Below are 18575 nucleotides of genomic sequence, written 5' to 3' on the forward strand. Positions count from 1 at the left end.
TTTTACTTGATTAACATTATTGCTAAAATGATGTGCAGTCCGAAAGGACAGAGCACAGATAACTGTAAACCTCGTTTTGTGTTACTAAGCTCAGGTGATCTCTTAGACCTGGCCTAGATATCCAGGTCTATGGTATCCCTAGTTGAATTGGTTTAAAATTAATGTATGTATAAATTAAATATGTCAAAATCGAGGACTGTACATAAATTTTCCTATTTAAAATATAGAGGTGATGACCATGTCCAGCAGATGATGTCATGCACCTGTAACGATGGTGATGATGGCATATATTATTATGCTACTGCTTGTCTTCAACAAGTTTCAGTAATTACATTGTTCGTTGTTTACAGGGGGCGGGCGAAACCGCATGGTGTTACGACACGAGGTGACTCAGGCGCTTATCAAAACATTCGCGAAGGTCGTCGCACAAGCGGCATGTTATTGCTTTTAAACTATAATCAAATTCACGAATTAGTAATTAAATATCGCTGGCAGTATAATTCAATTAGTTTTTTTTTGTTAATCAGAGATTACTTTATGGTGTCATCGGCCCGTAGATATAAATTATCTATGACTGTTTACGATGGGTTTTATGAGAAGGATCCAGGTCACTCAGAGAGCTATGGAGAAATAAGAAGAACCGCAGAAGAACCAAAGTTACTGACTTCCAGCTATGGAAGAATTTCTCGTCTGTGATGATCAAGTGTCGGCAGACGCGGACTAAGTAAACCCCCTAGTTAGGTAGTTGGACATTGTTAAGGTTAGGTAAGACAAAGTATAATAAATCACAAAAAGGCTACATAGTTAAGACGGGAAGTCGCAAGATGGGAGCTGCGTGACACCGGTCAATATGCGATCTTTGGAGAGGCCTAGACATTATTATAATAGGGTGAGGAACATCTATATGTATCAGATATACAATTTATTGTTATATTAAACCTTATTTTCTCTTCAGGAATATAAAATACTTTCCACTTTGGATCACTAATAAGAAATATCACTGAATAATCCAATTTGATAGACACTGTAATGTAATTCGCATTGTTTGCCGCATGCGCATTTATCAGCGGGCTGGCGGACGGTGCACTTTATTGCACGACTACCACTGCATGTGCGGAAGTGGCTAAATATTCGTCCTTTGTTTACTTAGGATGGACTTCCGCAAAATAACGCCTGATTCCATTAAAAAAAGTAATTAAATTTGCCTATGATGACACCCTTTAAAACAATATAAAACGACAAGAGTAACAAAGACGTTTAGATTTAAGAAGAACTCAGTTGAGATTTTTTGGTGATCTCTTTTACAGTGCCTTCAATAAAGTATTATGAGCAATTATTACTCATTCATTTGGGCAGGCCACAGTGAACCACCTAGAAAAGGTCCATTCACATAGTGGAAGACAGGATATAAGCAGCATCTAATTAGTCCAAATCTAAATCTGTTGTGATAGCCAATGTACAGTAATAGACGTTTTACGACTGAAATAGTGTCGATGGTGACAATTGCATGAAAACAGCGTTTTTATACAAATATAAATATTATACAATTGAAAAGGATTTGCGATTCTTCCTGAAAAAATGTTGAAATAATTTCTCTGTGTTTTTTTATTAAGGGTCCTGTTTTTGGGGACCTGTCGTTCACCCCTATCTTAAAATAACAGGTACTTTTATTTCGTATTAATTTTTCCAACGTATATTTTATTAACGCTCTCTTCTGTCATCTGCCACGTTATCTTATATTCTCTTTTCGTTTTTTCACAGTCCTTTCACATTCCACCTTTGTTCCTTCAACCAATTTTTGTTTTCTATAACTTTATTCTATTTTTATTATAGTCATTGCATTTTAAAAATTTCTCTGCTTTCCTGATTAGTACTTCTTTTCTAAAACAGTTCCTAAACACAACTCTCTATGGCCTGTTAGAAATAATCTCCGAGCCTGCAGCGGCGATAACATGTAATTGGTGTTTGGTCCAAATTACAAGCGATGGCTATTAACATATATGTTTTTTAATTATCTATAATCAGTGATCTTGGTTCCTCTGCAGATCTCCTCATTTAAGGTCTGATCTCGTAGTGAAACTCTGAACATAGCCCTCTCCATTGCTCTCTGGGTGAACTAGAGCTTCCTTATGAAACCTCGAAAGTAATCACGTCTCGGATCCGCATGTCATCACCGGCAACACGCATTGTTCAAAAACCTTTATCTTCAAATATTGGGGTATTTTGAACAAGAAGAGGTTTCGAAGCTTCCTGAACGCTGCCTATCCGAATTGGATCACTGTATTTTAATTAAACATTAAATAAATAAAGTGATCGCTGTAAATATGTTTCATTTGTTTTTTTTTACAATTTGACTATGACAAGTCAAGGAATTTACTGTAGCAGCTAGTTGCACAATATCTGTTTATTTATTTAGGTATATACCAGCAGTACACATAAGTTAAAAACACTTTAAAAGTTAATAAATAATAACGATTCTGTTTCATGTGACAACTTATAGATAGAAAGATCAGATCACATCAATTCAAAAAACAAAAATTGAATAAGTAATCGCACGTAGAAACATCTGGCAACACCAAGCTTTTAATTTAAAAATGTTTTATTTCTAGCGCGCTATCTTTAAGGCTGTCTGCTTAATAATACTTCTAAAGACTATATTTGAGCCACGATAGATGTCAATGGCAGGCAATTGTTCATATATTCTGTTACAAGAACTCTATATTATAAAATACAATTATATACTTCACTAAACACCACAGACGCAGTACTTCCGTGGTCCCATGTTGAATAGGGCCGCTTGCACACAGATACCATTCTGTTCGGAACAAATAAGATATGTTTTCACGTGTTAAATTACTTTAATTATTGTGTGCAATGTAATACTTACTATAATTACACACGAAAATAAATTCTTTTATCCAAACGAATATAAAATGTAATCTTATCTTTCAATAATGAGCATAGTATTAATTTAAAAATACATTAAAGAGACGACCTATGATTACTGACGGGTTGGTATTCATTTGTGTTTAAAAATGATGTCACGAAATTAGCATACAATAAGTAATTCCGATGTTGAGAGCGTGTCTTCTCACAGATTGTAGACAAGGTATTGACATTGTCATGAGACGTAACTGTTACTCTTTAACTTAGAGTTCCCCAAACTTTTTTGTGATCCCTTGCCATGTTTTTCCGTGTTGGGTAGACCCCCTACTTACCTGATATTGATTTTCTGTAAATTTCTAACTGTAGTGAAGTTTAGTGTTAAAAACTTAAAGTAAAAACTCGTGTTAATTTATACATTTATTAATTGAATTTAAATTAAAAGTACTCAAAATAAAATTTTGTATCTGCTATGTATAATATACGTAACATTAAATAAACATTTCCACTTTTTTTTAGTGAGAAGTATTAACCTGATGCTTTAATAATAAATTATCAACATTTGGCGTCAATTATGTAAGGGTTAATCTTAAATCTCCTCGGCTAATGATGTCCAGTCTGCTACTTTTTTTTCTTTATAGGTACTTTTATAAATAATGTAAATGTATTGATATTATAAGATGGTATGATGTAAGTAAATAGGTACTATCAGTGTATGTGTTGAAATCCACTATCGTTGACCCCTATTTTCATTTCATGGACCCCCAATTTTTTTTTCGCTGACCTAGGGGTCGATATAGACCACTTTGGGAATCACTGCTTTAACTGCAAAAAATCTTGGCTATTTTATATAGAGATTTGATACGCAATTATAAAAATACAAAAAACTTTGCCATTTTAGCCCATATACGCCCACTGCAAAAGCCTTTCATCATATATCTATGGGAGGCTATATATTATCATCTATTTTGGTACGCAGAGGACGCTGCTGTTCATCCTTTGGAAACTCGTGGGCTGTGGCAATTCCAAATAAAAGATGCACAAAGTTTGAACCATTAACAAAATAAAACATACATATCATATTAATATACCTGCTTATTTAAAACAACAAAAAAATATATGAATTTCTAAAAAACAAATGGGTATCAAATTAAATTTTATATATTTCGCAGCTCTTGTAGTCTTTAAAAACCATCTTAATAATTCACTACATACACATATCATCTATTTAGATTTATAATTTTAATTGTGTATTCTTAAACATTTTTAAATTAAGAGTTCTTTTGGTGTTTAAAGTCGTAAGGCAGATGTTTCCTTTTACGTGCGATCACTATTCTCTTCAATCTTTATTCAATCTATTTTGATTTGACATGATCTGATCTTTCTTCAATGTTGTATATAGTAAAATTTTAATGTTTTGTCACCTATAAAGGAACACATAACAGAACCCTTATCTATATGGTAACCTTAAATGTACTTTTAACTTATGTGTACTGCTGGTGTACCTAAATAAATATTATAAATGTTTACAAATTACTGTAAAAATATGTTACTAACTATTGGACATTACAATACACAGCTTTTTAAAATAAATATCACTCCTACAATTTGTAAAAACACGAGGAAGGTCCGGAGTCCGGATTTTCTGTACCCTTGTTTGAGTATGCCATAAACATAGCAGTCCGTTTGTTCCCAAATATCAAGGATTGTTGATGAATAGAATTTAAACAAAGAACGTAAAATAATATTGTATATTAAGGTATTTCTATACATATAGTAGAACGAAAAATATATTCATAAAAAAATTTCTGTCAGATAGCCCTCAATCGAGAAAGTTCGTTAGATTATAAGATAATAAATAAAACTGAAAATAAATTTTAATATGAATTTATAAAATCGTAAACTGACGTGATATTTGATGTCCAAACCTCTTGGTAAAGACATAAATTAAAAAAAAAATCCTTATAAACAAACATATATGTATCTTTAAATTCTAGATCATTCTAGAAATTCTTCGATGAATAAAAATTTTAATACGCCGCTACATAAATTCTATGTACATGTTGTTCCTTATATGTTTCTACAGAAATACAATTTAGAAATATATAAATTAATAAAATTTTACCGAATATAATTTACAATTGACCACGGATAAAAAAAAAATTTTTAATCAAAATCGCTATATTGTTATTGAAACAATTTCCGCTAAGCTTATGCCTTAACATCTCACCCGGCTCAGTCGTACATCGTGTCCAACTTTTGCGTCTATCATGAACATGACCCACTGAAGTCGTGGACATCGAGGCTATATATAAACAAGCCTTATACTTACAGCTAGAGATATAACTCCTTCAATTATACCCAGCTGCTACCGCTTTCGCGACATGTTTATTTAATCTCGGTATCTTTCTTAATCGTTTCATAGTGCTATAAATAAATCTTTACACTATATTAGGATGTTCTAATAAGTTTTGGTTAAATGTTTTTTTTTAATTTACACGGTAGTGCAATGTAAAACTGTACACAGTTGTTAACAAAAAATTTCTTTCTTTTAAGAAGCTTTTTTAGTTTAAAGAAAGGTATAAAAACTAAGAAAGGGACTAATGTATATCTACTTCCGCTATGCAGCAGTAGTCGTGCAATAAAGTGCACCGCCCGCCAGCCCGCTGATAAATGCACGTGCGGTAAACAATGCGAAACACTACTACCACCGCCAATCCACTCTACACGTGTTTCACCCCTCCACGGGGCATCCTCAGGAGATATTAGACCGACCAGTGCCAAAATTCGAGTCTAAAAAGCTTACTTTCATTTCTAGATAATCAAAAATCAGATTACAACGATTTATACTTTAAGTTCTAGCTCTACTGGTTTCACATTTAGCAACTGGTGATGTCAGGGTTGTAAGAACTAGACTATTACTGCTCCAAGTAACATTCGGAGATTCAGCTGGTTTGAAACGAAAGGACGTAGGAGCCTAGCTTAAGACATCTTTTAAAGTAGCGAAGCGCGAAGGTACATGCTACATGCCATCGTATTCAAGGGTCCCCAATAAGAGGTCTCGACTTTCGTTATCAGTATCAGGATAGTCTATTGCCCGCATTGGATCTCCATGCACAGAAATAATTAGAGTTTGTACTTTTGCTAGGAATACCTTTTTTTTGGCTCCGATATGTGGAGCCTCTCTTTCCCCTATTTTGTTTGGGACAGGGACTTTATTTACAAATGTTTTTTTCAGGGTTTTATCTTTATTCTACATTCTTACTACATTCTTCTCAATTTCTTTTATTCTTTCCTTCTATCCTTCACAATATCTTGCAATTTTTTTTTCTTTCATTCCTTCTTGCTTTTCTAGGAATACCTTGTGTTATTTAGACTATGTCCAATAAAACAAATCCATGCCATGCCCATGGGGAGTGTAAGAAGGCATTTTACCCTTCGTAATAAAGATTCCATTCTCCACTAGTCATTTATAAAAAAAGAACTGCTCGTTAAATGAATCTAAACCATCCCCGCGAGGTGAAATTGCTTTCGTCTGTGCACACAGCCTCCCCTTGTATGTTTAGGACGACCCCGGCACCGCGGTGGGAAGTTACGACTAAGTAACCCACCTGTGGACATTGTACAGTTTATTACATTACTAACTTTCTCAGTTTGAACAACAGAAATGAAGGATATTAAAAAAATTGTATATAATTGTTTTGTAATGTTATTTATTTATGTCGTCATCATCCGCGTAACTTAAGCCGAAGGACATTCATAGGCTGTCTTTACCCCCCATTGATTTCCTATAAAAACAGTAAGAATCTACTATTGAATGGACTAAAGGAATAACTAGTAAAATTTTTTTTAGTGTGAAAATTCACATTAAAATCGAGCATAAATATTACTACATATATTCCATTTCATATATACTTTAATAGTCAATTGCTATAAAAAGGTAGAAGAGAGGTAGGTGAAAGAGGATGTACTTTTATCTAATAACTATGATCTGATCTGAACAGATCCCGCGAACGTTGTTTTGCAAAAAAAAATAAAGTTTTTAATTAACAAATAAAAAATAATGGTTGATCGTAGAGGGGTGAAAATTTAGGGTTGTATGTATTTTTGTATGCTGAATCATAAAAAAATAAAAACAAAAAAAATTTTATCTAGAGAATAAAAAAAAATTAGGGGTAGACCACCCTTAACATTTAGGGGGAATAAAAATAGATTTTGTCCGATTTTCCACGAAAATCGGTCGAGCCGTTTCGGAGGAGTTCAATCACGCACACCGCGACACGAGAATATTATATACTATATGATGATTTATCAATGTAAATATTACTGACCTCTACAGAGAGCTTGGACATGTCGACAGGTGTGATGCGCTTGAGGGCGGACAGGCGCTGCAGCCGCTGTCTGGCCTGCTCCTCCACCGCGATGAGGAACGCATCCTGCACGATGTTGTGCCCGATGTCTGACACTGAAACAAGAGAACCTTCAACCACTATTTTTCATCACAGCAACAGATAAATGCCCACTGTAAGGTATATAGGCTTTACGAAGATCACCACGAATTCCGCCCTTCCCTCATGCACCGACTTTCTTCGATCTTTAGATTATATCACCTGTTAGTAGGAGGCCGACGACACAGTCTATACATGTATTCAATACTTCTCATCACCTTGTGGTGATATGCCATAAAAAAATAGCTCTTGACCGCTTAAATCAGTATTCCCCAACTTCTGGCCCACGCCCCACAGGGGGGCAATTTAACTATTGAGGGGGGCTATTCGAAGGTTGACTTAACATGAGTCTAACCCTTTCGCTTTAATGTAAAAATGTATGTTACATAGGAAGGTGTAAGAATTTTATAAAGACTAAGTTTGGCACAAAACAGGTTAAGCTTTCTGTACCTCGAGCTCGCAACAAATTAGCGATGCAGCAAGTCCCACTGTCGGGCGCGCAACCAGGTTGCCAAGTCATTGACGGTATGTACTATCTTTGTACTTAGTGGAATAAAGTAAAATGTTAGTTGCCATATATATTGTAATTATGTGTCTTACACTTCTGTATGGAGTATAATCTATTATTAGGGATAATGAAATAACTAAATTAATAGGTAAATAAATAAAAACATGTATTAGATTTATTAGAAATTTAAATAAATTGAACAGAGATTAGAATCAAACTGAGCCTCGTATAATGAGATCTATGAACCTCAAATATGAGATTCAAATTGCCTCATGATTGAGAAGTGTACAAAATATTAAAGACGAGTGCTTATTTTATGATTGTAGCTAGAAAAAATTATTTTTACTATCAAACCCTTGGAAACTTATATCGCAGTTTGTAGACCATATAGTATGCAACACACATGACCACTGGGGTCGAGTACAAGTTATATTATAGCCTCGCCTCGTTTTATTGACTGATTATATTATGTCAAATTAGAAGGCCGTGTTCACAATGACCAAATATGAATTATCATGACATAAATCTTCTTAAACGAAATATTTAAATTACTAAATGTAAAAAGTTTGTATTTATATTACGTTTTATAGATTGTTTTTATCTTTTTGTTCAAGTTATTATATAGTTGCAATAATTAATAAAAATTTACAGATAAAGAAAAGATAAATAAAAATTAATAAAATTTACAGACGATAAATACACATGGTAAAATCTATTCGATTCGATAAAAGCCTCGAAAGATAAATATGTTTATTGCAACGGTATTCTTTAAAAAAATAAGTATGGACGAAATGTTATTTCAAATTTCCATTATTCATAAGGCCATCATCATTCAAGCCGTAGGATTTATATTTAATGGAATCAGGCGTTATTTTGCAAAAGTCCTTCCTAAGTAAGATTGGATATTAAGCCACTTCCGCACATGCAGTGGTAGTCGTGCAACAAAGTGCACCGCCCGCCAGCCCGCTGATAAATGCGCATGCAGCAAACAATGCGAATTACACAACTACCACCGTTAAATCACTCAACATGCATTTCACCACTCCACGGGGCATTTTAAGGAGTTATGTTACACCGATATAGAGTGAGCTCAGTCCGTCGCCGCTTTGTTATTAATATACAGGGGAGGAGGTGGCATGATGATGGCTAAATATTGGTCCTTTTCTTAGGTAAGATTTATGTCCAACTGTGGACGTGTTGGACATAGACCTCGTCCACAGATTGTCAATAGGACCAATCGGATGCCTGCAATAACTTACGTTTCCTCGGTAATTGATGTAATTATAATTAGTAAGTAATCATACAATCCAGAAATAAGAAGATCCGCAAAAGAACTGAGTTCTATAAGGATGTAAGAAAACATAATTCAACAGATGTGATTTCAAATTTGTACATTTAAACACCTTTTATATTACCCATAAAGTTAATATCGAAGCTATGAAGGATTTAGTTAATTATTGAGATAACGGGCTAAGCTGATGAAATGGCACGTCATTTCATCAGCTTAGCCCGATAACAGCAGTCATATATTGAGTGATATTCTGGTCGCTAATGACAGGCCTCATACGAAGCCTTGACGTCACCCAGAGAGCAATGGAGAGTGGTAGACTTGGAATTTTAGTGCGAGATCGGAACAGAAATGAAAAAATTCTCAGAAGAACCAAGAACAAAGACGATCATTGACGTAATGCAAAGAATTACTCCTAAGAAGTGGCAGTGAGTAAGTGCAGCGTGGTAGGAACCCCTAGATGAAGCGACGACACAGTTAAGGTCGCGGGTGTTTGCTGGATCTTTACGATAGGCCAATGACAAGCAATAGGCGTCCATCGGCTAAAAAGAAGAAGAAGTAATCATCATTTTATTTCTAAATTAATATACATTAATTTGGCAGTTGAATATGGCCATAAGCATTACGTGATGTTATTCAAAACATACTCACAATTAGTTCATTATAGATGATCTAAAGCGTGATCTATTATATGAAACTGCGGTAGTTCATGCAGTCGTATATCGTGGTTCTATGACAATTCATATTCAAGAGGGCGCTATCGCATTCCACCAGAGCGATGTAACTCACGACATGACAGCTCCATCCACCGCCGTCGTCGTACCGCACCCGACTATTGTCCTTAATCGAAGGCACTGTCATCTATAATTGCTTGCACGGTTCAATTAACTGTTAACAACGCTGCGTGGGCGGGTGTATCGTGACACGCCGGTGAATACGGAATTATAAAGTTTCATTCACACGCAATTTGCGATATCGCGCTTAACGCCCAAACTTAATATTTTTGTATTCTTTTTCTACTGTCTTTTCAGACTAGAGCCACTGATTTAATAAACATTTTTACTAATTTATTTTTTTTCTCGTACCCCCTATCTTTTGTAAGACAGGGACTTTACGGGCAAATTAATTTATTTACATAATTTTTTATTATTTACTTTCTCTTCTTTATTAATTAATTTACTATTTGGACGAAATTAAAAATATGATGTGTAATGGGTAATGAAGTACAATGGGCGGTTTTATGCCAATCTTTCTTCTGGATGGATATATTTATTCATAAACAACTCAATAATACTTAAACTTAGCCATTTCTACTTTTAAAAGAACTTTGTCATACAGATAATTATTTGGAATTTATTTCCTAACCTCCGAGGTTGCGACTTGCTAACATTTAGAATTTTAGATACACCATAACAACACTATATTTTTATTGTAATTATTTCGTTGCATTCATTATTTTATTTTGTTGTTATTACTTACTTAATATTTTAAAAGACGATAATTCATTATCGTAAGTGTTACTATATACGAGAATATATATATATATATATATATATAATTATATATATATTATTTATTATATCTCAAAATAGCAACAGGAGCCTAGGTTCCCTCGGGAACCCCTAAGCGTCGGTGCCTTAAAGGTAAAGAGGTTTCTTTTTGCGTCCTACCACCAACCTGCGTCCAACGTCCAACCTGCGGAATTTGCAAATTCCACTTAGACAGCAGAATATAAACACCATTGCCACAATACTAACTAAAGATTATTTACTCGATAATTTATGTAAAAAAACTATGGTAAAAATTTACTTTGGTAATTACTTAAAAGATGTAAACATAGTAAATATGCAAAAAATAAAAGTATTTCACTTTAAATAATGTTTATAAAATCGCACGACAGCTTGTGATGTGAATGTGCCTTAACTTGCGCGCCAACGGAATAATAAACACCGCGTTATTCACAATTATTGCGCATCCACAGCGCAGGATGTTAGCATCGCGTCTGAATCTGATTGGGACTTCGCCGCGTACTGTCACTACGGTCTATATATAATCCTGAGTGGCAGCGATGTTTTGATAGACGACTATATTCATTATTTTTATTTGTCACTATCAAAAACTACAATACATATTAAACACAATATAATGTATAATACAAACTTAGATATCACTTGGTAATATATAATGTTAAGTTTATACTATCTAGGCGTTTAAATACCGAGGGAGGTTTTAATTCAATTATAAATGACACATGACTTACGATAACTTCAAGTAGGAACTCAAATAAAATAAGAAATGACTATAATTTTACTTTCCATGTCATGTACTTCACAATGCATTACTACTTCCCTTTCTTCTTCTCCCAACAGCCCAAACCGTAGTTCGCTCCCCCCACAGCCTTCAAACTTCGCTCTTTAAGAGAAGTCTTAGATACACTCTGCGCCCTACCAGTAAAAACCCGCGGAATCTGACAAAGCCTTTTAGTGCAAAAAAAGGTTTATAAAGTTGTATAATTCAGCCGTAGAACATTCACAGCCTTCATTTCTAGATTTCTAATAAATGCGGTTTGAAGCGGTCTATATGCATCTAATCTATTGTTCTAGAATCTTCCTATAGACATGTTATTATGCATTTAATCCATGACACGAAATTTCGCTGGGCGTCACTGACAATGACATTCAATTTTATTCACTTCTTCAACAATAAAATACATTTAAGAAGTGATAGCGGTATAAAAGTGGATGTGTAATACATGACCACTTGTAGTCTATTGTTTTCACTCGAGCAAGAGAGCCAGCTCGAAATTGAAGACGATCGAGAATAAAGCGGACTAATTGTGAACAGCGAACACTCTGGAGATCTCTATTGTCTTACAGCTCCGTGGAGGCGCGGTTTAGATGTATCGAGGGCCACTATGCGGTTTCAAGTGGCACCATCGCTACTATATATAGTTTAACACAATTTGCGAGTGTTGCGTTTTTTTATTTTATTAAGTGTAACCCATAAACTTAACTTAATGATTTATCGCTGAATATAAGTATTGCTAAGTCACTACTTATTTTTAAGAAAATTTAAGAAAATCAAAGTATGCCTAAGACCTTTTTAAAGAGCGAAAGATGAAGGCTGCCGGGAGAGGAGACCACGGTTTGGGCTGTTGGGAGAAGAAGTGGCGGAAGTAATCCCAGCAATGATTGTTAATTTTATTTATTTTTTGTCTCAATTCAGATTGCGGAAGTTGCTTAGTCAAACTCTAGCTTACAGTTCGAGTTTCACAGGAAGATTCCTACATGACATTTTATATTAATAATTTTACAGGATTGGAGGCTTTTAAATAACCTTTAGATGAATATATTAGGGGGTCAAAGATTAGGATTGTCTTAATGAAGTTCCATAAAAAGATGGTACTTTAAGAAGAAGAAAGAGTAACTGAACCATGTGACCGGCGAAGCTATTACAGCCAAATAACGCTAAGAGCTTTCACTTTAAATAGTAAGCTACTTAAAAACAATATTCAAAGATTTAAAACAAATTAAGTCCTAAATTACAGAAAAATTAAAATGTTTACTTGTGAAATATTTTATTACATTACTAATTTGATATCCGTAATAATAACTAATTATAATAATAATAACAATAACTAATTATAATATGCTTTTACTTCTGAAACTATTCCACCTATACCTTTTTTTAACCCACTATAAGCGAAGCATTTGACCTCTGTCTCGCCTGATGCTTAACACCGACGAGGTCTACGCTAGTACAGGCTTGCCTAGAAAATACCTACTCATTCTTAATTTAAAAACTCCCAAGTTATAGTTGGCTGGTAAAAAATACGCCGGTAGGTTGTTTCATACCTTGGTTGTTTGCATTACAAAAGTGTTAAAACACTTAGTGCTGGTTGGAGATAATTAAAAGAAACGACATCTATTACCAATCATTCTGCATAAACTGGATTTAATAGTAAAAAAATGAATTATACCGCCATAGTAAATATAATAATCCTTGGCAATGATGTCGCCTGATTATTTTGATTTCATTTAGGCTATATATATATGTATATATAAATATTTTTAATGGAATCAGACGTTACCTTGCGAAAGTCCATCCTAAGTGAGAAAAGGACCAATATATAGCCACTTCCGCAAATGCAGTGGTAGTCGTGCAACAAAGTGCACCGCCCGCCAGCCCGCTGACAAATGCGTATGCGGCAAAAATGCGAATTACACAACTGCCATCGTTAAACCACTCAAAACGTGTTTCACCCCTCCACGGGGCATCTTCAGGAGTTGTAGATCACAGATATAAATCTGTGTTAAACTATTAAAAGATGGGTTGTTGTGGAGTTTCTTCCTGGTTCTTCTACACTGTAAAGTCTTGTAAATCAGAGTAGATTTAAATATAGAACAAATTAAAAAGAAGTTGACGATCAATAAGATTTTTAAACGAACCCTATCGCTGGCTATCTTTGCGATCTTTAGAGTGGCCTATACCTTGCTGTTGGTGTCTATAGACTGAAGAGAGTAAGAAGAATCTTAACTTATATTTATTTTTAATAATGCTATCATTACATTTTACTAATATTTAATTCTGAAAGTAAAAGATTACTGTGAATAAAAGTTTATTTTATATACTTATACATATGTTAGAAGACCTGCCTACCGCATGCAATAAGGTCAAATAAACCGGAAGAGACAGCCTTTAAAAGTATCATGCCTTTTCGCACATGCTAACTGTAAAACCGTTGTTATTAATAATAATGATCAGTAGTAACCTGGTGAGAAATATTACGTACAACAATATTTCGCGAATTCTTATTTAGAACGCACGCTTTTTATTTTATATATAATTATTGTAAATAGCTGTTAATTAATGTATTTTATACCTAATAATAAACATCGTAATTACTTATTAATGGAAAAAAAATATTGGTTACTATCTTTTTTTTTCTTAGCCCCCGTTATTCGGAGCCTCTCGTACCCCTATCTTGTGTGGGACAGGGACTATTTTATATTTTATTTAATTTTTCACATAATCTTTTATTTTCATTGTCTTCTTTTATGCTTCTTATATTCTTTCGTTCGTTTCATTCATACCACAATTCTTCTCTCTTTCCCTTCCATCCATCATCTGTCCATGCAAACTTTGTACTGTGTTAATATGCCTGTCACATGCTGATAGAGTACTAAAGTGATCACTTTATAAAGGATGATTCGAAATATATATAAAAGTGTTAGATATAATGCAACAATTTCCATTATTGTTCATATCAGAACAAAAATTAATTTCTTTTCACAATTAAAGTCTATTTATTTGCTTCAAAGTAATATTTTACAGTATTCAGTAAGAATTTTAAATAGTTTGTTACATGAAAACATAGGTAACTGGACGTCGATTTTATACAATCTTTAATTACCATATTAAATAATAAACATGCGATGTTGTACTGCTTATATAAGCACGTCAATTGCATAACGTTCTGCTGAGCGAAACTAACCTCTATAACTAATGTAATTAGGACCTGTAATAGCCTCATGTCTTATTCAGTTAAGTATGTATGTATTCAGTTAAGTAAGTAAGCGTATGTGATTATATTGTATGTAATGAGCGCTATATATACGTAATGAATGCATCGGAATTTATCTACACGGTATGCCAATAAGGGTGTGTGTTGCAACAATTGTTAGACATGAGATCGTGACATGGGAAATAAATGATTCTTAATAGAATCATTTATTTCTTATATATATATATATATAAGTAGTCATTTTATGTCGGCGAGCTTATGTACAAACTGCCAAATCACAAGCCGGTCTGCAGTGGCAGAAGATAAACAGTAATTAATTTAAAAAAAATCGTAAACACTTTTTGGGGGACCGGAAAGTAATGTCGCTTTCTTATGTTAAATTCAAACGACTACTTTTTAACAAGTTTTTATTTCGTATCAACAATATATATACCTTCATTATCAACAATTTTTCACCATTCAGTATACAAATTTTCAATGCCGGGGCGGAAAAAATCAATCGCATTTTCTATAAAATATGTCAACATATACAACATTACCTTCCGGTCCCCCTAATATATTTTAATTACATTATTTATTAATGAAAATAAAGATAAAACTCTTTAATTCAACTTTGGAACTCTTAACAAGACTTACTTATCGTTAATTTATTGATTTTTTTATGTATTTTATTTTTGACTTCACTCTGCTTCGCAAGGTGTTATAGTTGTGGAGAAGAAACAGGAAAAATTCCACAACTTCATACCTTTTAATAAAGTTTAACAATACATATTTATACATATACACTTTATCAGATATATCCTAAATGAAATCAAAATAATCAGGCGACATCACTGCAAAAGATTTTTGTCTCTTGAAGCCATTTTCATAAATATAATTTTAATACGCGTTTTGAATTTTGTAAATGGCAGTCCAATAATGTTTTAGGAAATTTTATTAAAAAATCGCATTCCGTTTATAACAAATGAATTGGAGACTTTTTGCAATGAAAACTTTGGTGCAGCCAGTTTTTCACGGTGCCTCGTAAATACATAATTAAACACACCTATTTTTTTAACTATACTTATATGTCCATGATAGTCATCTAATTTTGAAAAAGCTTTTTGTTACTATATTATCATTACTTTGCTTATTTATTCTGAAACCATTGGTTTTTGTTTAGTCTGTGAAATATATAGTGACAGAAAATAGGCTACACATTCAGCTATTTATCGCTTTCAAATCTATAACCAATCACCCTATATGTCAAAGGAGTATAATGAGTAGTGTACTTAAAAAGTGATCAGTAACTTCAACATTATTTCGGTGATAATAACTCACTTCTAATATGACACAATTTAGAATAATCTTTTCGACTAACAGCAGAACAAGAAGAAATATTAAAATAGAAGAATACATTAAATCTAAGCATTTTATTTTAAGTCTGTTCTCATCGAAACTATATTTTTAAAATAAACATTACAAAATAAACAAATAAAATCGGCAAAGCGAATCGTCTAAACCCATCACTCGGATTTAGCAATAAAACATAACATAGCATGACATAATAGCATAAAATTAAAAATAACAATTAGTGCTCCGGCCTTGTCGAAATATAGATAGTCTGCAGTTCTTTGACCTTCTCGGTGTATCATTTTCGACACGGTCGACAGAGACGGGTAGATGGTACGTCTTAAAATGAACCAGGCAATATTAAAATGAAATAAATATGAAACGTATCGATCAAATATAAAAATAACGGAGAGAGGTTTCTTTTACTTATTTATAGGTCCGTTTTTTGGGGACTTCATTTCACCTCTACATGTAAAATAGGGACTTGGTTGCCAGAGTTCAAGGACCAATATATAGCTACTTCCGCCAATACAGAAGGAGTATCATCATCCTCAGGAGTAATGTTACACCGATTAGTGCCAACACAGAGTGAGATGTTGGACACTAATCGGTGTAACAATACTCCCGAGGATGATGGGGTGAAACACGTGTTGAGTGATTTGGCGGTGGTAGTTGTGTAATTCGCATTTTTTGCCGCATGTGCATTTATCAGTGGGCTGGCGGGCGGTGCCCTTTATTGCACGACTACTACTGCATTGGCGGAAGTAGGGTTTTATTGGTCCTTTTCTTACTTAGGATGGACTTCCGCAAAAATTACGCCTGAATCCATTAGATAATATTTTTAATTTAATTTAATTTTCTCCTTCCATGCTTCACAATTTCATCTTCTATTCTTCATATTTATTGCTTCACTAATTCTAACATTCCTTACATTTCCGTAACAACGGTATTAGTGGATGAAATAATGACGATGATGATTCTGTCTCCAACGAAGAGTTCTGGAATCTTCTATGATACACTGGTGACCTCTTATTGTGTGCACGTCAAGCGAAATTATCTTCTCTTCAACTCTCTCGTCTAACTAAACAGACTTTTATATCTTACAGACTTGGGAAAGACAATATATTATCTACCTATTCACTCACTTAAATCCTCTCGATAGTCGACTTTAGTTTTGTAAAAGCCCTAGGATCAACGACAACGTAGCGTGGGCCCCCCACTGGTGGAACTAAGACATCACGGTCACTCGTTGAGCATCGTCCTAAGCAACATTAGAGATTCGCGGCGTCTCAATTTAGTAACAAAATTTGGATCTAACACAGACTCTGTGTTTGGCACTAATCGGTGTACCATAACTCCTAAAGATGCCCCGTGGAGGGGTGAAACACGTGTTGAGTAATTTGGCGGTGGCGGTTGTGTAATTCGCATTGTTTGCCGCATACGCACTTATCAGCGGGCTGGCGGGCGGTGCACTTTATTGCACGACTACCACTGTATGTGCGGAAGTGGCTAAATATTGGTCCTTTTCTTACTTTGGATCTAAATCAGATCAGATCATTTATGTGCGACAAGAGACGAATGCTATAAGAACTAAATTTTCGTACAAACTTATATTATCTCAAAATTACATCTTTCAACTTAAAATATAGTTGCACGGGTTCTAAGCGCTGACCAGAAAGGAATTTATGTCAAACTTAGTCGTAATCTCTTTCATAAATGGTTTAAGACTATGCAGTAGTTAGTTAATGTCATTGGCAAGGTGATGAAGAAATTTGAGTAAGGCCTCTTAACAACTAATATCTTACGTGAACAATCCAGCAATGCGATCTCTAATGAAATCACGTGGGCAATCTTATATTCTTTAATTATTATCAGATAACAATACTGACAATGAAAAATATACTTTATCTTCAACAAGTAGAGCTTAAATTCGGTCACGGACAGGTGACTTTAGATAGAGCAATTTTAAAAATCAAAAATTTTTGCAGTATTTAATGAGAATTGCACCTAGCGGTGATATCTATAAGGTTGATTTTAAGACGCACGATCGCGTATGTTGGTCAGTTAGTGGTCCAGCCGGTGGAACCCGTTCTAGACATTCCTCTACAAACACAAGCAACGGTACCCGGGTTGGGCGTCTCCGTACAATAGCGAAAACAAGTGATATCGACTCGCAAAAACTCTGCATACGCAAGGACTAATACGACATATATATAATATATGCATACGTAAATATCATCATAACCTTTATCACCACCGCTGTGAGATGTTCAATGCCGGACATAAATTCTAAAATTCTTCTCTATGTCCAGCTTGTGGGTGCAAATAAAGATCTAGTTCACCAAATATTCATATCTTGTGTATAAATTTCACCACCAATTCTATCATCCTACTTAAGGTTAAGATCAAGCTCCACTATTCACCCTTGTATCAACTTCAAACGTACTGTCTTTTCTTCTATAATGGCGTCAATATATACCATCATAACAATTCACCAATACTAAAAATCCCACTAATTAATTCCAGAATTTTTAATCGGAAAAAAGTGTAAATAAATATATTTAAATATGTTTTTAAAAAATAAAAAAATAT

General features: G+C 34.1%; 1 protein-coding gene across 2 annotated transcripts in view; it reads right to left on the reverse strand.

Moving 5' to 3' along the window:
* The window catches only part of sdt (stardust), a 218537-nt gene that overhangs the window by 185536 nt on the left and 14426 nt on the right, over window positions 1–18575 (reverse strand). For both annotated transcript variants that reach the window (XM_068772484.1, XM_068772466.1), the window contains exon 2: window positions 7215–7348. In XM_068772484.1, coding sequence (XP_068628585.1) covers window positions 7215–7235 — 21 coding nt within the window. In that variant the 5' untranslated portion in view covers window positions 7236–7348. The remainder of the gene's footprint in view (window positions 1–7214; window positions 7349–18575) is intronic.

The sequence above is a fragment of the Battus philenor genome, unplaced genomic scaffold (genome assembly GCF_028537555.1).
Source record: "Battus philenor isolate CCGP_79_NKW_IND1 unplaced genomic scaffold, ilBatPhil1.0.hap1 SCAF_11, whole genome shotgun sequence".
NCBI classification, from domain to species: Eukaryota; Metazoa; Arthropoda; class Insecta; order Lepidoptera; family Papilionidae; genus Battus; species Battus philenor.